This window comes from Ovis aries, chromosome 6 (assembly GCF_016772045.2).
Source record: "Ovis aries strain OAR_USU_Benz2616 breed Rambouillet chromosome 6, ARS-UI_Ramb_v3.0, whole genome shotgun sequence".
Classification (NCBI taxonomy): Eukaryota; Metazoa; Chordata; class Mammalia; order Artiodactyla; family Bovidae; genus Ovis; species Ovis aries.
Genome location: NC_056059.1, coordinates 103,533,121 through 103,553,604, shown reverse-complemented (window position 1 = coordinate 103,553,604; position 20,484 = coordinate 103,533,121). Strand labels below are relative to the sequence as shown.

At 51.8% G+C, this 20,484-nt stretch overlaps 1 protein-coding gene across 2 annotated transcripts in view; it reads right to left on the bottom strand.

The window, feature by feature from the left end:
• Window positions 1-20,484, bottom strand: part of PPP2R2C (protein phosphatase 2 regulatory subunit Bgamma) — a 163,693-nt gene that overhangs the window by 47,838 nt on the left and 95,371 nt on the right. For both annotated transcript variants that reach the window (XM_004009985.6, XM_012180329.5), the window contains exons 2-5: window positions 11,096-11,193; window positions 8,565-8,730; window positions 4,356-4,468; window positions 176-353 (exon numbers count right to left, since the gene is read on the bottom strand). In XM_004009985.6, the coding sequence (XP_004010034.3) occupies window positions 176-353; window positions 4,356-4,468; window positions 8,565-8,730; window positions 11,096-11,193 (555 nt within the window). The remainder of the gene's footprint in view (window positions 1-175; window positions 354-4,355; window positions 4,469-8,564; window positions 8,731-11,095; window positions 11,194-20,484) is intronic.

Here is a 20,484-nt window from a genome sequence, read left to right as displayed (position 1 = left end):
ATCATGATTCCAAACCTGGGCCTCGCTCACACTGTGAGCCAGGAGGCACCCCACTGAAGAGGCGGAACAACGCAGCAGCCCCCCGAGCCAGCTCCTTACAACAGGCCAACTGATGCCTGACCCGCAGGCTCCCAGCCCGCGGACTCGGCGGCAGGGCCACGGCAGGAAAGGATACTGAAGCTCCGGTCGGTGATGGCCAGGTGCCAGAGGTTGATGCGCAGGTCGTCCGCGGACATGTACGTCTCACAGTCACTGTTGACGGAGATGGAGTTGATGTGGTAGGTGTGGCCATTGGCGAAGACCCTCCGCGGGCTCACCTCCACCATCAGGTCCATGGGCTTCAGCACGGGCACCTGTGGGAGAGGAGGGGCGGTCAGAGCTGGGGGCGGGGGTGGGGGGGGGGGGGGGGAAGGCGATGGGGGAGGGGTGCTGGCAGGAAACATCCAGGGCCGCGTGATGGGCTTCCCTCCATGCCCTTTGTCTGGAATGCTCACCCCCTTGGGACACCTGTGCATGCTAAGTCACTTCAGTGGTGTCTGACCCTATGGACTTTAGCCCACCAGGCTCCTCTGTCCATGGGATTCTCCCAGTGAACCCCAAATCCTCCTGCAAGATCTGGAGTTTATAGCCCCTTGGATGTGCAGCCTGCCTGCTGTGGTGTCACACCCTTGCTCACCCCTAGTACGCTGCACACACCACCCCATTCTCAGGGCTCTCAGTGTGCACTGCGGGGTGTGTTGGGCAGGACTCCTGGTTCCAGTAAACCGTGAGGACTTCAGAGGTGCAGACAGACAGGCACGGCCTCGTTGATGTCTCCCAGTCCTGGCCCAGACCCGATGTCCAGGAATTGGACATTGCCATCCCCACATCACCGATGAGAAAACTAGATGCCAAGATGAACCAGACTTCCTAAGCCACAGAGGAAGAAAATGACAGAGCCAGGACCAGAAGTCAGGTGTGACTGCCCCCGAGGGTATCACCGTGCAAAGGTGTAGACCTGAAGCCTGACTGCCGCTTCAACCCTGCCCGGCCCGCTTACTGGTGTCACTGCCACTGCAGATTTCACTTCTCTGGGCCTCCCTTTCCTTATCTGTAACCAGGGTGATGCCGGTGCCTGCTCAGGGCATCCAGGAACTAATGCAGGTCAAGTGTGCCTGGAACATCACTCAGTACACAGTGCCCTCCTCCCCCTTCCTTGGGGGGCGGCCAGGGGTGGCCAGGCCACGGCTCACACAGCCACAGTTTCCGGAGTGGGTCCTGGGTAGTAGGGGGGTGGGCGCTGCTGTAGGGGTGATGGAAATTGTGTCCGAGAGAGAGGCAGCGAGTCCAGGCTTGGAGTGAGGAAGACAGCAGATTTCAGTGAAGGGCAAGGCAGACCTTTGGCAGCTAACTGCAGGGCTCCTGAGCTCCAGGAGCAAGCACTAGGTGTTAATAGAAAGGCATGACTCCAATCAGAAGTGGGAGGGGTCAGGCGATGGGGGGGCCCGCTGCTTGCACTCATGTGGGAGAAAAGACAATAGACTGAGTATGTGTGTATGTGTGTGGGGGGTGGTTTCAGGTAGCGGTAGGTGCTCCAAAGAAGAATAAAACAGGTGAGGGGACAGGGTGACAGGGTAGAAGGGGCTGATGCTAGTTTGGAAGGGTGACCAGGAAGTGATGCTTGGGATCGGGTTGAGACACGCTGTGGGGATTGAACTCGGGCTTATGTGGGACCCGAGAGAATCTCCTTGGCCCAGGGGACCTTCTCTGACCCCGCCTACTCTTGAACTGGGCCTGGGGCTCCCTGGGGCTCCCACAGCCTGTAATCCCTCATCCTAGCAACAGTGTTTCCCCCTGACAACCTCAGAACAGGTCACCCAGTGCTCCAGCCAGACACTACCACCCTCAGACCAAATTTCAAAGTTATTAAGAAAGGAGAAGAAAAGGGAAGAGATAACTGCTGTGAAGGTCTGAAGGTTTCATGAATAAAACTTTCTTCCCTACCCCTACTCTGTCAGAGGGACAGTCTAGTCAAGATGAGGCGCAGGAAGACAGACACATGATCAGTAAGGACAAAGCAGTGTGGGACACAAAAGGCCAGAGTGCACAGAGAAGGATAAGGATTTATCTGGCTTGTGCAAAAAAGGCTTTACAAAGGTGGAGGCTAATAGGGTTTTAAAGGATGAATAGGAGTTCACCAAATAAGGCAGAGAAAGGCTTCTCTGTGTGTCCCTGTGTCACAGAGCTGACCTCCAGCAGGGGGGTGACTACATGTCTATTTCCTTGGAAGGCTGGGTACACTTAGAGGATAGGCACTCAGTCTCACCTTGCTCAGCTCTGGGACCCCGGAGCACAGGGGTTAGCACAGAGCAGGTTCTCAGTAAATAATAGCTGCCTCCAGCATGAATGGTCCAGGTTAGGTAGAGGGCTGTACAGGGTTGGGGAGACTTGAGTGAAATGGGGAGGAGACAAGGTGAGAGGCTGGATAAGGAGAGACCCAGGCACCCAGGTTCTTTCCCTCTTTCTTCTCCTCCAGCCTTAGAGTCGAGTGCCAGCTTGGGATATGTGTGACATGCAGAGAAAAATCTCAGACGGTGGGAGAGAAATAAACAAGATTCCCATGGGCCACTGGCTTCGCCACAAATGCCAGGCCAATCAAGAGGTGATAATTGCATCCTCCCACCAGATGAAGCCCTCATAAACTTTCTTGGGGTTGGGAGGTGAGGGGGGCAGGGGGCACCCTCACTCCTGTTATTCAGCATCAAAGCTAATTGGCTTCCCCTCTTTTTCAGAATTTATGTGTGCAATTTGCCAATCATTTAGAGACCAGCGTGTTTAAGCATTTATTCCTCCTTCTGGGGACAACATTGATTAACATTTCATATTTATGAATCCGCTGGGCAGACAGCTGCTAAGTCGTGGCAGAAAAAACGGGCCAGCATCTCCAGTTTGCTGGTGAGGAAACAGTCCCAGAGCAGGGGAGTGCCCACAGCCACTGGAGCAGCAGTGGGCAGCACCGCCCTGGTGCCAGGCTGTACCACTGCCCCTTGGAGCATCACACACGCAGAGGGAAGGTAAGAACCCAGGGAGAAAGCGTTCCGTGAGATGTGAACTTAGCACATCTCAAATCGGCCAAGGAGAGCAGTCACCTCCTGATGCTGAGCCTCACCCAGTCTTGGGGCTCTGAGGTCCCTTCCCTGAGCAGGACCTGCCCCAAACTTAGACCAGATCTGAACTCAGGTCCTTCACTGCATGGCCAGGCACATGGCAGGTGCTCAATAAGTATGATCGCATGAATGCATCTGGCATCACTTCCAGCAAACACATGGGTGACTGAAAGCATCCACTCTGTTCCTGGCACGGTTCTGGAAGTCAGGGAGCGACAAGGTGGCCTCCGTGTACTTCCTGCAGGAAGCCGATAACCATGCCTGTGACTCTGCCATGAGGCAGGGACCTAACTTCCCTTTCACGGAGGAGACTACGATGCCGACTCTGGAGCCAGACTTCCCTGGGTTTGGATCCAGCTCTCAGTTTGCTCATCTGTAAAATGGGGATGGCAACCATGTACCCACTCTATAGGAGTTTGCTGAGAACTGAATGGGTTTTTATAGCCAGAGTGCCTGGGAGACACATGCTCTGTTTGTTTGTTCTTGTTTGTTTTTGTTCCAGATGGGGAATCAGAGGCCCATGGAGGCTGAGAGCCCTGCCCAGGGTCACCCCAGCAGGAGGTGGTGGAGGCAGGACTTAAACCCAGGTCCTGCGACTCCAGAACTCTTTCATATCTCACAGCCTCTCTGCTGGAGAAAGATGAGTCCTTTTGCTTTTAGTTGAGTTGGGAGCAAGAGTTAGCCATTGCATGGCTCTACCACTTGACCTTCCTGGCTGCTCTCACGTCAAAGGCAATCTTTGCAGCTGAGCCTTTGTAAAGGCTGCAAGAATCGTAGGTTCCAGGTGCCACTCTGCCCCTTGGCAAAGGGCTTGGAACCCGTAAAGCTCTGCTCACGGGTTCTCCCGGCTCTGCCCCTTGCTCTGCTGAGTGGCTCTGGGTGAATCGTTGCCTGTCTCTGGGCCTCTGTTTCCCTCCCTGGTTAATAAGGAATTAGAGGATGTGCTCTCCACCTCGGGTGAAACTGAGAGTACTTCCTGGAGATGCATCACCTCCCCTTATTGTCACATGACTTCTAGAAGAAAGATGATCTTTGCTGGGGAGGAAACCAAGGACACCCAGCAAGTGAGCAGCGCAGCTGAGGTTCAAGACAGGAACTTGACGGTGATTTGGATTTCAAAGGCCCTTCTGGTTCTGAGATCCTCACTGTGTAATAAACAAAGCACAGACTGCTCCCTGCTGTGGGAACCCGCCGTGTGTGACATCTTACCTGCAGTGATGTCACCGTGGACAGGTCCTTAAGCTTCCCCTCCTCGTCTTTCAGGTTATAACCCTCGGGCCTCTTATCGCGTTCGGTAATCTTCCATAGTTTGATAGTTTTATCTTTAACAACAGAACAAATAGGACACATGATGAGCACCGGCATGGAGAATGAAGGACCCACTGAGCCCACTAGATAAGGATGCATCAACCCACAAGTGGCTTAACCTTATCCTGTCCTTGGATGTATTGTTGTTTTTGTTTAGTGGCTAAGTTGAGTTTGACTCTTTTGCGACCCCATGGACTGCAGCCCACCAGGCTTCTCTGTCCATGGGACTGTCCTGGCGAGAATACTGGAATGGGTTGTCACTTCCTTCTCCAGGCGATCTTCCTGACTCAGGGGTCGAACTTGCGTCTCCTGCACTAGCAGATGGATTCTTTACTGCTGAGCCACCTGGGAAGCCCTCTTGTATGTGTAGGCTCTTTCTAATTTAACTCCTTCTCTAAACTGATGTAATGGACATCTTTGCTAAGGGAGCATTTGTAGTAACCACGCTCTCAGTCCAGTTCAGTCGCTCAGTCATGTCCGACTCTTTGAGACCCCATGAATCGCAGCACACCAGGCCTCCCTGTCCATCACCAACTCCCGGAGTTCACCCAAACTCACATCCGTCAGGTTGGTAATGCCATCCAGCCATCTCATCCTCTGTCGTCCCCTTCTCCTCCTGCCCCTAATTCCTCCCAGCATCAGAATCTTTTCCAATGAATCGACTCTTCACATGAGGTGGCCAAAGTACTGGAGTTTCAGCTTTAGCATCATTCCTTCCAAAGAACACCCAGGGCTGATCTGCTTTAGAATGGACTGGCTGGATCTCCTTGCAGTCCAAGGGACTCTCAAGAGTCTTCTCCAACACCACACTTCGAAAGCATCAATTCTTCGGTGCTCAGCCTTCTTCACAGTTCAACTCTCACATCCATACATGACCACAGGAAAAACCATAGCCTTGACTAGACAGACCTTTGTTGGCAAAGTAATGTCTCTGCTTTTGAATATGCTGTCTAGGTTGCTCATAACTTTCCTTCCAAGGAGTAAAGTGAAGTGAAGTGAAGTCTCTTAGTCGTGTCTGACTCTTTGCGACCCGTGGACTGTAGCCCACCAAGCTCCTCCGTCCATGGGATTCTCCAGGCAAGAATACTGGAGTGGGTTGCTATTTCCTTCTTCAGGGGATCTTCCTGACCCAGGGATCGAACCCAGGTCTCCCACATTGCAGGCAGACGCTTTAACCTCTGTACCACCAGGGAAGCCCCTAAGCATCTTTTAATTTCATGGCTGCAGTCACTATCTGCAGTGATTTTGGAGCCCAAAAACATAAAGTCTGACACTGTTTCCACTGTTTCCCCATCTAGTTCCCATGAAGTGATGGGACCGGATGCCATGATCTTCGTTTTCTGAATGTTCTAGTTCCTCACAATTGATCACAAAGGTGATACTGCTGGGTCAAAGGGCATGGCCCTTTCAAGGGCAGTTATCAGTCTCTCAACTGATTTCCACAAAGACCATCCTAACGAAGCTCCCTGCTCTTCACCCTTCATGGGCAGACCAAAGAGGATAAGTGGTTTCCTATTTCTGAGCAGCATCTCACCCATGCAGGAACTCAGCTCTCCAGAAGCCTCACTTCTCTGGAATCCTGCCAAGCACATCAAAAGAGTCATCTTCACCAGCTGTGATGGTTCACAGTAGGCATCAACATGGCTAAGCCACGCTCCCCAGGTATGTGGTCAAATGTGTGGCTGTTGCCCTGAAGGTATTTTTAAGATGAGGTTAACATTTAAATCCATAGAGTAAATTATCCTCAACAGTGTGGGTGGGCCTCCTCCAAACAACTGAAGGCTTTAGCGGAAAACAAAACAAACCAAACCAAGGTCCTGGGAGGAAGAGGAAGCTCTGCCAGCAGACGGCCTTCAGATTTGAGCTTGCAGCATCGGCTCTACCCTGGTCTCCAGCCCACCCGGCAGACTGGGGACCTGCCCGCCCCCACAGTCGTGTGCACCAGTTCCTGAAGATAAACGTCTCCTTATACATATGTGGGCTTCCTTGGTGGCTCAGATGGTAAAGAATCTGCCTGCAATGCAGCACGCCCGGGTTTGATCCCTGCGTTGGGAAGATCCCCTGGAGAAGGAAATGGCAACCCATTCCAGTATTCTTGCCTGGAGAATCCCATGGACAGAGGAGCCTGACAGGCTACAGTTTATGGACTCGCAGAGTTGGGCACAACTGAGCAAATAACACCATGTATCTATATCTGTATCTACATCTACATCCATATCTCTGTCTACATTCATACACACACACACTCACACATACACACACACACACTCACACACACACTCACACATACACTCGCACACACACACTCATCCTGTTGGTTCTGTTTCTCCAGGAACCCTGACAAGCACGGCAGCCCAAACAATCACTGCCATGGTGATGAGAAGCAAGGGGAGAAAACTGGTATCAACTGAACACTTGACAGGTACCCAGGGATGGGCTAGGGAGGAAAGGATGAAGCTGGGATTCAGAACCAGGGGCGGGATGCGTGCAGGGCGGAGGTGTGAGGGAATTCCTGGAGCCGACCTTTCCTCCAAAGAGGCAGGAAGAGAATGCCACTCACTGTTAAATAATGTAAAAGAAAAAAGCAGCACCTGAAGGAGGCTCTGTTGCCGGCCCAGTTTGAACCTTGTTATGATCTGATTTCCTTTTATTCTCCCAATAACCCCACGAGTCAAGAACAGCCATTGACTTTAGAAAGGGAAGTGGCAGGGCCAGGGTGTGAACCACATTAGAGGCCCCTGCCCCGGGTGACCTGTCCCTGTGGTGGGGGACCTCCCACTGCCTCTATTCCAGCACCTGGGAAGGGCCCCTCTGGCTCTGAGACAGGGTTTGCTGAACTTGACCCCAGGCCAGGCACCCCTCAGGGGACACAGACAATCAGAATGGCAGGAGCCCCAGAGAGCAAGTCCTGGGGGGTCTGCAGGAGTGGGAAAGCCCATGAGAGGGACACCTGGCTCGGCTGAGAGGTCATGGAAGGCTCAGGGGGAGGTGACACCCAGCAGAGGCTGGAGGGATGAGAAGGGGATGGGCCGGGGGGTGCGGAGAGGACCAGTGTTTGAGCACAGAGGTGGGCTGGTGGCTTGAGATTGATGGGTTTCAGGAAGGCTGTAAATGCTGCCCCAAGAAGTCTGACTCCTTCGGGGAAGCAGATGACATCATCTTGTAAGACTCACACACTCTGGAGCAGTACTGGCTGGTCTTGGGGTGCTGGGTGGGCGACACCTCCTTCCACCCTCATTGTAACCCCAGAGGGAGTCCAGGTGAGCAAACTGAGGATCAGAAAAGCGAGGCCACTCAGCAATGTCCCCAGGCTGGGACAGAGGCAAGCCTGTCTTAACCCCCACTACAGGCAACTTTGAGTATGGTGAGGTGAAGGAAGATTAACAGGGGGACGTGAATGTGGGAAGTGGGGCCTCTGGCCCCGGGCCCACCACTGGGCAAGGCAAGATGGCACCAGGAGCCACACCTCCGAGTGGACCGCAGTGAAGCAGGGGTCTGGCCTGGAGCCTCCTCAAGGGCCTGGCGAGGGCACGGGCCGTCTCCCAGAGGCAGATGGCGAGTGGCCAGCACACCAGTGCTCCTCCTGCACCCTCATGTGAGGACCCCCACCATCTAGTGAGACCCTCTGCTCTGGGGTGACCTGGGATTCTGGGTGGGGTGTGCAAACGAAGAAGTAAGTTTGTATCAAGTGTTTATTCTTTATCCTGACCTGGCCTCCTTTGTCTACCCCCAGATTATTCACAGAGATGTTCAAGGCGCTGCTATTTACAGCTGCAGAAATAAGCCCACGTCCAACCACGGAAAGAGGCTGAGCAACCATATTCACTGCATGGTGCTCAAAATATTATTTTTTTAAGGAGTTCTAAAGACCTAGGAAAATGCTCACAATATAAAGTGAGGTGAAAAGTGACCCTTGATGACAAATGTACAGGGGTAGGCATGCATACGCACGCACGCACGCACACACACACATGCACACATACAAGCCCAGACCACAATATAAGTGAGGTGAAAGACGGCATTTGATGACAAGGGCAGGCATACATACGCACGCACGCACACACACACACACATGCACACGCACACACCCACGCGGCCCAGCCACCTCACCATTGGTGGACAGCAGGGAGTGGGCGGCATTCTGCTGCGGGAGCCACTTGATCTTGTTGATTTTCTCCTCTATCTCCAGACTCTTGAGATAATCGAACTCTGGCTCATGGCTCTGGAAGGTGCTGTAGACGTCATACTCGCCCTGGCTGTGTGGCGCATTTTTGCTCTGCAAGGAAACCAGACCCTGAGCTCCGGGATGGGGTCGAGGGGGTGGGGGCGACGGGAGCTGGCCAAACCCGCACAGGGCCCGGCACAGCCATGGCCAAGGCCAAGGAAACTCTGTTTTTAAAATGTCCAAAACTTTGCTGTGTGGCCCCGGCCCAGCCCCATTGCCCCCTCAGGGCAACAAGTAAGAAGAAGGGCAACCACGGGAGCCCGCGTTTACTGAGCACCTACTATGCACGGGACACCAAGTGCTTCTCACGCTCTATCCTCTTGCTCTATCCTTGATGCCCCTCTTGCCCTATCCTTGATGCCCCTCCATGATGGGCACAACTCCTCCCACTTTACAGATGAGCAAGTGGAGGCTCAGAGGTGAATCGACCCTCTCCCCCAAGGCCAGGTGTCCACAAAGTGGTGTCACTCACTCCACTGAGGTCTGTCTGGCACCAAGACAGAGCTGAGGTCTGACCTGGTCCTTACATCCTTGGGTCTAACTCAGGCCTGGCTTGAGGAATGAATGAATTTTGGAGCAGAATTAACATTAGGGCGGAACATCCTGCAATGTCAGGCATAGGGATAGACTGGGATAAGGTATTCTCTTCCCCTGCCACACACACCGACTTTCCTGAGAGGGTCCCCTCCCGGTTTAGGCAGCCAAACTCATTAGAATAAGGACCAAATAGTGAGCTGGTGAGTCCATCGCAGGCACTAAGGACCACTTCTTCGTAGACAATTCAGGCTTATATGACAACCTGGAACTACAACTACTTGGGAGCAAAGTAAAGAAACTCAACCAAGCACAACTTCAAGCTTCCTGTTGGCCTTTCGAGAGTATCTATTTATATTTCTTTTCCTCTTTTACTTTTGGAAAGCTTCAACCTTCTTCAACATTTTTGCCTCTCATTCACTTCATCTCCTATCAGCACTGGCTATGGCAAAGGCCAGTGGGACCGGAATTAAGAAAAAAATTAAAGGAGAAATATTCAAAACTGAGAAACCTGCCTCTGTCAGTTTAATTTCTTTCTGCAGTTTGTCAAAAAAAAGATGACTTTGCAATCCCCAGTGGGGGCCTCTGAGCCTTCTTATGAATCAAAAATGCTCAAGCTGCAGGACTGGGCTTAGATAACCAAGAATGGCTACCTGCCTTCTGGCTATGTGTCCTTGATCAGCTACTGCAAACCCTCTGAGCTCTGGTCTCCTCATCTGTAAACTGAGGATGGTAATAGCACCGAATGGCACCTCTAGGGTGGTGGTGAGGGAGGGTTATGGGAATGAACGTGGGTGAAGGCAAACCTCAGGGCACCTCGGTGTAGGGATGATGCTGAGGAACTGGAGGAAGGAGAGTGATCCTTCAGCCCCTCTGCCGTCACCCCTTCATCCTTCCCTCTGGTCCCCTCGTCTCCTCCTCCTTGTCCGGCTTCTCCTCTCCTCCCTCCCCCTCCCCTCATTGCCTTGGTGTTGCACCAGCCTGTCTTCAGCATCTAATCCCAGCCCCCTCTGGGAAGCAGGGTGCTGTGTGTGACCGACAGGCCACACCCAGTCTTGCTTTCTATCCCTGGACTTTGCTTACTGGCTGGGTGACTCTGTAAAGGTCCTCATTTATGAAATGGGGTTTCGGTCCCCACCCTTGGAGGTGGGCAGTGAAGAGTAAATGGGAGACGCATCTGTAGTGTCTGCACGTAGTAGGTGCTCAACAAATACGGCCTTTGAACCACCAGGTTTTTCCAGTGGTTCAGAAACATGCCTCCAGGCAGGCTGTTCCAGACAACAGAACTCACTGGGGCAAAGCACTGAGTCAAATCATCAACCCTAGACGGAGGGCCGGCCCACAGCTGTGGAAGGTCCCTCCTCCACTCCACCCAGCTCTGGCTGAGACAGCTCCAGCTCACACAGGCACTGCTGTAATTATTCGCTCAGGCATGTCTGACTCTTTGCAATCCCATGGACTGTAGCCCGCCAGGCTCCTCTGTCCATGGCGATTTCTCCAGGCAAGAATACTGGAGTGGGTTGCCATGCCCTCCTCCAGGGGGTCTTCCCAACCCAGGGACTGAACCCAGGTCTCCTGCATTGCAGGTGGATTCTTTACTGTCTGAGGCACGAGGGAAGCACGCACAGGCAGAGGGCAGTTTATTCAGGAGTCTGTTTGTCCAGGGTCTAGGACACAGTGACCACTCAGCAGAGGGGGCTCAGAATATGGTGCTCTGAGTGGAGCAGGTGGATTCCCTCCCTGAGACCTGCCGGGTCCCATCCCTGCATGCCAGGGCACCCTTTCCTTCCGGCCCAGGGATCCCAGTGGGGTGCTGCGCGTGGCACCCGGGGGGTTAAAGCCCAGGATGAGTAGCCCTCCCTCCCACCAGGCCCCGCCGCACCTCCGGTTCCCGCTGGAAGATGACAACTCGGCCACCCTTGTCGCCTGTGGCCAGCAGCTCCCCAGTGTGGTTGAACTCGACGGTAGAGATGATATCAGCTGTGGGGTGGGGGGACAGAGACAGGAGGGCGTGGCTCATTAGGACCCAGTGATGTGCAGGTGGATGGAACTGCTCCCTCCCGCCCTCCAGGGTCCCCATTGGGCAGTAGGAGCCCTGCCTGCGGCCCCCTCCCCCTCCGCAATGGCTGTAGGACCTAGACCTGTTCACGGGAGACTTTATTTCCTTCCTCCTCCCCTTCCTTTCAGAAATAGTTGAGAGGGGGTTGCTTTATGTGCATCCAGGTGACCCGGATGCAAATCTGAAACTCACTAGCCTGATTCTGGGGGCCACAGAGACTAACTGTAGCCCTCCCCGCTCCCTACTGAGGTCCCCAGGAATGGGACTCCCATCATCTTCACATTCTTGGTCTAGACTCTGCATGCACCCAAAGCGTTGGTCGGGCTTCAGCACAGTGGACCTACTTTCAAACAAACTGCAGAACTGACCACTCCTCCTGGCGGTGGCCCCAGGTGGGCACTCGACCAGTCCCTCGGCTGGTATCCCTCCTCCCCGCCTCTCACCCATGTTGTGTTCTCCTTAGAGCGGCCAGGAAGAGGGTCAACCTTAAGGCTCCCAAATCATGGGGTGCTTCTGCTCAAATCCCCTCCTTGCATCTTTTCCTACCCCAGCGATAGCAGTTCCATTCTCCCTCTGGCTCAGGCCTGAGCCTTGGGATCGCCCTGACTCCTCTCTCTCACCCTCCACGTCCAATCCCATTGGCTCAGCCTTCGAGATACACCCATATTCCATCACTTCTCCTGCCTCTTGCCTCCAGGACGTGACAGTCTCCTAGTGGGGCTCCTCTATTTCTCCCAGCCGGACACAAGTTGGTCTCGACAGAGCAGCCAGAGGGAGCCTTCTCAGAACTTTCTAGAGGCTCCCCACTGACAGAAAACAAAAGTATCAGAATGTCTAAAGCCTTGAGTGGCCTGCAGCCCCCAGAGGCAGGCCATATCAGGAGCCCAGATCTTCACCCTGTCCTGTTCCTAATCCTGGCACTTGACAGGGTACCACCCCTTGTGACTGGCTTTGGCCTGCAGGATGCCAGCAGACAAGCAGTTGTCCTGAGTCTCTGCTGCTTCCTGGAGCAGGACCTGCCCAAGCCTGCAGCACAGCCATCCTGCTCACCCAGCCCAAGCAAGCCAGGGGACTGCACAACGAGGCTGACTCTCACCTTTACCAGGCACATTTATGAACTGACCACTGTGGTTTCTGTGAAGGCCAGAAGCAAAGATGAGAAAGGACTTTGACTTCCTGCGTAAATTTTGGTCATTCAACATTCCTTCATGTTACAGTCCCAAACCCTCGGCAGATGTGTGATAACCAGTGTTTATTATTGAATGCTCCGTGTTTTAACTCAGCAAAAGGTAAGGAACCCCCGCATCCTCCACTACTCTCAGCCTAGCTCTTCCATCCCAACTCTGGGTTCCTTGCTGATTCTCAAAATACTAGCTACCTTTTGTCTCAAGACCTGCTCTCTAACCTCTAGTGGTTTTCCCACTCCTATTTCCAATTCCATACACATCTTTTCCTTTTCCAGTCAAGTGCCTGACCCACATTGGCCTCTGAGCCACAGGGAAAGGCCCGCTCTCATGGTGAAAGGACATCACAGTGGGGACACAGGGAAGCTGGTTCAGATGCAGAGTGCTGGGCTGGGTGTACTCACTGATTAGGATAAGAGCACATGTCATTCAACTTAAAGACGTGCGTGCGTGTGCTAAGTCGTTTCAGTCATGTCTGACTTTTTGTGACCCTATGGACTGCAGCCTGCCAGGCTCCTCTGTCCATGGGGTTTTCCAGGCAAGAACAGTGGAATGGGTCACGATGCAACTTAGAGGGGGATAAAAAGCGAGGAGACCAGCTCTTGGGAATCACGGAGAGGCTTGTTGAATGTGGAACCGGGAAGAGCATCAGGCCCCAGCTGCCCAGCACTGTCCCTGCGTGGAAAGCCTGCCTGGCTCAGGCACACAGGAAGGCAACAGCTGGAGCCACAGCCCAGCACGGCCCGCTTCCCACACGTGGTGCTGGTTCTCACTATTTCATGTCAGCACTCCCTTAGGGGGAAAGAACAGGATATAGAGCTGTGTATAAAATGTTTTTAATTATATAGCCCAGTGATCACAGCCATGTTAGACAGCAAACAGAGGGCAAACAAGCTGGAAGAGAATTTTCTACCACCCTAAACAGAGGCTGCTTTAGGGTAACTGAAAGAATTTTTTTTCCCTCTTCTTTCTATGTTTCCATGTTTTCCAGATTTTCTGTAACGAATGAGTATGTTTTTAATAGCTTTTGAAAGTCACTCAGTTGTGTCTGACTCTATGATCCCATGGACTATACAGTCCATGAAATTCTCCAGGCCAGAATACTGGAGTGGGTAGCCATTCCCTTCTGCAGGGGATCTTCCCAACCCAGGGATCGAACCCAGGTCTCCCACATTGCAGGTGGATTCTTTACCAGCTGAGCTGCCATGTTAAACAGAGGCTGCTCTAGGGTGCTGAAAGAAAAAATTGTTTCTTCTTCCATGTTTCTATGTTTTCTAGATTTTCTGTAATGAATGAGTACATTTTTAATAGCTTTACTGAGGTTGTAATTGATATACACAAAATGCATGTTGTTAATGTATGCAATTTAATGAGCTAGGACACATGCATAATATATATTATTTTTATGATGGAAAAAACGCTATTAAACTAAAATGCCAATGTAACCACTGGTATCCAGAGCAAATGTGGTCATATAAATGCTGGGCAGTTACCACAGTAACAGACACTAACGTCTGCAGGAAATTTACAATTTATATGTCAGTTTTATATCCATTGCCTCCTTTGAACCTCATGCCAGCCCCTGAGGGAGATATGACTATTATTTCTGTTGGCAGCTGAGGAGATGGATGGGGGCCCACTGACAGTGACAACCCCCTGAGCCGTGCATGGACTAGTCAGAAGTCCTGGGTTGGAGTCCTGGCTTCAACACATGGGCTATGTGGCTTGGGTGGGCTACATCACTTCTTGGAGACTCTGTTTTGCCATCTGTAGCATGGCTATCGCAGAGTCTGCCCAGGATTAGAGACTCAGGAGAGATGGTGGAGATGAGAGCCTTTGGAAAGGAGGAAGAATTATGAAGAACCTTTTGATGAAGGTGAAAGAAAAGAGTAGAAGAGCTGGCTTGAAACTCAACATTAAAAAACCAAGATCATGGCATCTGGTCCCATCATTTCATGGCAAATAAAAGGGGGAAAAGTGGAAGCAGTGACAAATTTTATTTTCTTGGGCTCCAAAATCACTGCAGACAGTCACTGCAGCCATGAAGTTCAAAGATGTTTGCTCCTTGGAAGGAAAGCTATGACAAAGACAAACCTAGACAGCGTAGTAAAAAGCAGAGACATCACTTTGCCACCAAAGATTCATATAGTCAAAGCTATGGTTTTTCCAGTAGTCATGTGTGGATATGAGAGTTGGTCCATAAGGAAGGCTGAGCACAAAAGAATTGATGCTTTCAAACTGTGTTGCTGGAGGAGACTCTTGAGAGTCCCTTGGATTGCAAGGAAATCAAGCCAGTCAGTCCTAAAGGAAATCAACCTTGAGTATTCATTGGAAGGCCTGATGCTGAAGCTGCAGTGCCAATACTTTGGCCACCTGATTCGAAGAGCTGCCTCATTGGAAAAGATCCTGATGCTGGGAAAGATTGAGAGCAAAAGGAGAAGGGAGTGAGAGAGGATTAGATGGTTAGACAGCATCACTGATTCAATGGACATGAATTTGAGCAAACTTTGGGAGACAGTGGAGGACCGAGGAGCCTGACGTGCTATGGTCCTCGGGGCTGCAAAGAGTCTTACGTGACTTAGCCACTGAACAACAACAAAGGACTATAACACCAAGGAATGATGAATGACCAAAATTCACTGGACAGAAAGTCAAAGCTCTCTCTTATCTTTGCTTCTGGCCTCCACAGAAATCACAGTGGCTAATTCAGAAACGTGCTGGATAAAGGTGAGATTCAACCTCATTGTGCAGACCTGGGAGTCTTGACAGCGGGACATGCCCTCCAGTCCCCTTCTGCAAACATTGGCAGAGCAGCTACAGACCTCAGGCCAGGGCAGTGCCTCCCCAGGCCCAGGAAGGGGCTGGTGCGTGTTTAACATCTACTCATTGTTACAGTTCAGTGTCTTCTAGGCTTTGCCTTTGGAAAAGTTGCCTCCCCTGAGAGGGGGAGGTTCTCATCCGAGAAAGTCCATCCTTCCATCTTGGAATGTTTGGCACATCTCCAGCCTCAATACCACCTCCCCCAGGAAGGCTTCCTGGAGAGCCCTCCTGTTCCCCTGTACAGTAGTCCCTCCTACATCTACGGTCTCATGACAACTGTGTGCCCCTCCCTGGATGGTAGATCCTGCAGAGGAGATAGCAATTGGAATAAGAGGCAGCACTTGGGTGAGTTTCTCATTTTCATGACTGAAGCGACTTAGCAGCAGCAGCAGCAGCCTTAGGACAGGTCCTGGTCTTTGGCTACTGAAACTCAGATAGAAAGTCATACTCATTGACTCAATAAGACAGAATCTGGGGAAAACCTAGTAGCTGGAAAATGAGGTACTTAATCCTGGGAAAAGGGATCTACAAAGGAGTCCCCAAATGCAACACATAAACTCTAGTCCAGTGTTTAGCTGGTTGCAAACTGCACACATACAGCAGACTGCATGCAGAGATGTTAAGTCTAAAAGAAGTGAACTGGGATTTGTGCTGGGACTGAGTTTCAAGTTGAGTTCAGCCAAGTTATGTGTGTGCGTATGTGCATGCGCGTGTGCGTGCGTTAGTCAATCAGTCGTGTCTGACTCTTTGCAATTCTAAGGACTGTAGCTCAAGCCAGGCTCCTCTGTCCATGGAATTCTCCAGGCAAGAATACTGGAGTGGGTAGCCATTCCCTTCTCCAAGGGATCTTCCTAACCCAGGGATCAAATCAGGGTCTCCTGCATTACAGGCAGATTCTTTACCACCTGAGCCATCCAGGAAGTCCTCAACCAAGTGAACTGTTTCAAATGCAAAACAAAACAAAAACGCTCTTTGGAGGGACATACCAAACATCTAGTATCTCTATAGTATCGTCATTCTCAACACCGAGGACATTCTCCAAAGTCATACGAAGATATACAAAGAAATAGGAAAATATCACCCAAACTGAATATAAAGACAACAGAGGAAACAGACCCTGAAGTTTCCTGGATATCAGGATTAGCAAATGAAATAGTTATTATAACTATGTCCAAGCATATAAAGGAAAATTTGCTCTCACTGCATGAAAAGAAAGATAATTTCAACAGAGAAATACAAACTATTTTAAAAAGAACTAAACAAACAATCTATAACTAAAAATGCCATATGGGTAAATCACAGAACTGCCTAACAGGAAATCTGAGATGACAGAAGAGTCAGTGAACTTGGAGATATATTAATAGAAATTACCCAATCTGAAGAACAGAGAGAAAATAAATCAAAAAGGAAGACACACAGATTCTCAGGAATCTGTGGGACAACATCAATAAGTCTTTGTATATATACTTGGAGTTCCAGAAGGAAAGGAGAGAATAGAGTAGATGACTTGAAATAGTGACTGAAAAATGCCTCAATATGTTGAAAGTCTTTCATTTACAAATATAGGAAGCTCAGCTAACTCCACGTAGGATAAATATCAATAAATCACAACTAACCTTCAAACTGCTGTAAACCAAAACAAAGATGAAATTTTGTTAGAAGCAAGAACAAAAATCATATATATTCAGAGGCACCAAGAATCAGATAACTTCCCATCAGCCAACTTCTCATCAGAAATAATGGAGTCCAGAGGCTTTTAGGAAAATGTGAAAACCTGTAAACCCAGGCTTCTGTATCCATGGAAATACTTTTCAAGGATAAAGAGAAAATATAGACACTTTGGTGAGAGCTCTCCATGGACCAATGATTTAATCTCAGGACAAGCCCACTGACCTATTACCACTCTCTTTTTAGAGATAACAAAATTTGATCGAGAGGTGACATAGTTGCCTGAAGTCCCACATGGTGCAGAGCTTTTGCAGTGTACTCCCCTGGCAGGAACCTGTTCCCATACTGTAGGGCCCAGGTGCCAACAGCTGATGCCTCAGGCTCAAGGTGCCAACTCAGCCGCTGGGAGAGGTCTGCCAAGCCCACCCATGACTGGCGGGTGCTCCAAGCCTCCCTGCTGTGAGTGATGGCAGCCATATGAAAACCCATGGCGCCCTTCTACTTGTGTGGTCCCCTCTTCCTTCTGCTGCAGCTCTGGGAGTCCCCCAGATGGCGAGGCAGAGGGGGAAGGGGCAGCTTGGACCACTGGACAAAGAGCCATCAGTCAATCTTCTGGGACTGGGTGCAACGCAGCCCTATCGGTGCAAGCCCAGAGCCACCTGGTCCGGGAGTCAGAAAGCCACCCTGTGGTCCAGAATGGGCTCAGGGAGAAGTCAGAGGTGGTATCCCAAGTAATCAGCCCAGTGACAGGTCCACACGGAGAGCCAGAGCCAGAGATGGGCAGTCAAAGCCCGTGCTGTGGGTTGAATTGGGTCCCCCAAACATATGTAGATGTCCTAACCCCTGGTACCTGTGAAAATGTTATTCCATTAGTCATGTCTGACTCTTTGCGACCTCATGGACTGTAGCCCACCGGGCTCCTCTGTCCATGGGACTTCCCAGGCAAGAATACTGGAGTGGTTTGCCATGCCTTTCTCTAGGGAATCTTCCTAACTCAGAGATGGAACCTAGGTCTCCCATCTTGCAGGCAGATAGTTTACCATCAGAGCCACCAGGGAACTGTGACCTTATTTGAAAATAGAGTCTTTGCATATGATTCAGTTAAGATAAGGTCCTCCTGGATGATGTTGGCCCTACACCACTGACTCGTGTCCTGAGAAGAACAAGGCCAAGTAGAGACACACACAGACCTACAGGGGGAAGGCTCTGTGACAACGCAGGCAGGGACTGCAGTATGGCATCTACTAGCTGAGGAATTCTGGCCCCACGAGGAGCTGGAAGAGGCCTGCACCAGATTCTTCCCTGGAGCCCTCAGAGCGAGCACGACCCTACGGTTACCCCGACTTCAGTCTTGCAGCCTCCTGAATTGTGAGGAAAGAAGCCTCTGTTGATTCAAGCCACTGAGTGTGCAGTAGTTTGTCACAGAAGCTCCAACCAACATGCAGAGAGAACAGAGAGGAAGCAGGAGGCTGTGTGGGCAATGGCCTGGAGCACCCAGGCCCCGGCCTGGGCTTCGGTTTCTCCTGGCACCGCGTGGGGGAAGATCAGCCCTTGGAGCTCTAAGATGCCTGCTGTGACCTTTTCATCAAGAGGAAGGTATGCCAGTCCCAGCCTCAGTACACACCCCGCGTGTGTGCTAAGTCACTTCAGTCGTGTCCGACTCTTTGCAACCCTATGGACTACCCACCAGGCTCCTCTGTCCATGGGATTTCCCAGGAAAGAGTACTGGAGTGGGCTGTCATTTCCTCCTCCAGGGGATCTTCCGGACCCAGGGATGGAACCCACATCTCTTATGTGTCCTGCATTGGCAGGCAGGTTCTTTACCATTAGTGCCACCTGGGAAGCCTCACCCAAATCGCGCCCTCTCTGAGCCCTGACTGTCTCCTCCATAAAACAAGAGCTGTCATCCTCGCCTGCTCACAGTTCTTCTAGGGTTTCTGTGAAATTCACACCACTCTGTGGACCGGAAAGCTCCCTGGAAATCCTGGCCGAGGGCTGCAAACTGGAGGAGGAGATTAAGCTGCTCATCAGGGGAACTCCTCCCCCATTCGTCCCTCACCATCCATCACTGTAAGTGCTGTCGACACTATTAATGATCCATCAGCGTCAGAGCTCACGGCAGAGAGGGGGCCCTTGGAAAGCCCAGCTTGATCCTTCTGATGGGATTGCTGCATTTAATTAGTATTGTCGGAGTTATCAGGGCTGCTGCCGGGAGAGACAGGTGGGAGAGGAAACAGGTTCTGTCCGCTATTGATGAGAGTGTTTGGTGAGAGGAAGGAGGCTCCGTGTGTCCGGCGTCAGTCAAGGATGGGACTCCATGAGCACAGCTTACCCAGCATCTTCGTATGGGTTTGCATGGGAGGAGGGGCCAGGCTGAACCCTGGGGATAAGGACCCAGAGAGAAGCCCAGCAGGTTCTCAAGGGCTGCTCCAGATCCAGGGAGATGTGCGGGAGGTGAAGAGGTGGCCAGGGGGACTTCAGGATGGCAGGGGGTAGGATGCAGGAACGCCTCGTGGAACAGCAGTCACACGGGAGTGGTGTCTTGAAGAACAGGAAGGGTGGCAGACTAATGATGCCAATGCCCCCTTCCTCTATTCACATCCTCTACAATTTGATTTCTGGGCTCCTCCTATCCAGAGGTGGGGACCGTTCCCCCATCCTGGACTCTGGCCTGTGACTTGCTTTGGCCAACAGAATGTAGAGGAAGGTAGGGAGTGCTGGTCCAAGCCTGGCTCTCAAGCGGTTTTCGGTTTCCGCTCTCTCTGAAGCCTCTGCTACACCTCGGAAGCAACCCCAGGCTATCGTGCTGGATGATGGCGAGAGACCACGCGGATGAGCTGGTGCAGCTGAAGCCATCCAACCTAGGCCAGCCCACAGCTGGTCCATCACCAAACATGGCAGCAAGCCCAGCAGGGACAGCAGAGATGCCTCCTGACCCGCAGCTACAGTCCACACGAGAATGCATGTGTGCACAGGCTCAGTCGTGTCTGACTCTGCAAATCCACGGACTGTGGCCCACTGGCTCCTCTTTTCGTGGAAGTCTCCAGGCAAGAATACTGGGGGGGGGGTGCCATGCCCTCCTCCAGGGGATCCTCCCAACCCAGGGATCTAACCCACGTCTCCTGCATTGGCAGGCCGATTCTTTACCAGTGAGCTACCTGGGAAGCCCACACTAGAGAATGAGCACCACCAATACGCGAGGAGATACCCAGCTGACCCAGAGACTCAGCGGCGAAAGTGCAGGCTTGTGGTTTGAAGCCACAGAGCTGTGTCTGTTACGCAGCAGCAGCTGACTGAGACAAAAGGGCTGCTGGCAGAGCATGGCCATCCCCTCCCGTCCCCGGTCTGCTTTTGGAGATCACCTTTACTGTTAGAGGTGGGGAAATCATTCAAAAGGAAAGACTTTCCTGATCAGCAAAAGCTCTTAGCTCTAGCCTACTTTTCCAGTAGGACTCGCACCCACCAGCCCACGCCATCCCCACCCCCCCAGCATGCCTGTTTCCTCTGTGCTGATGGCCAAGCTGCCCCTTCACAGCTCAG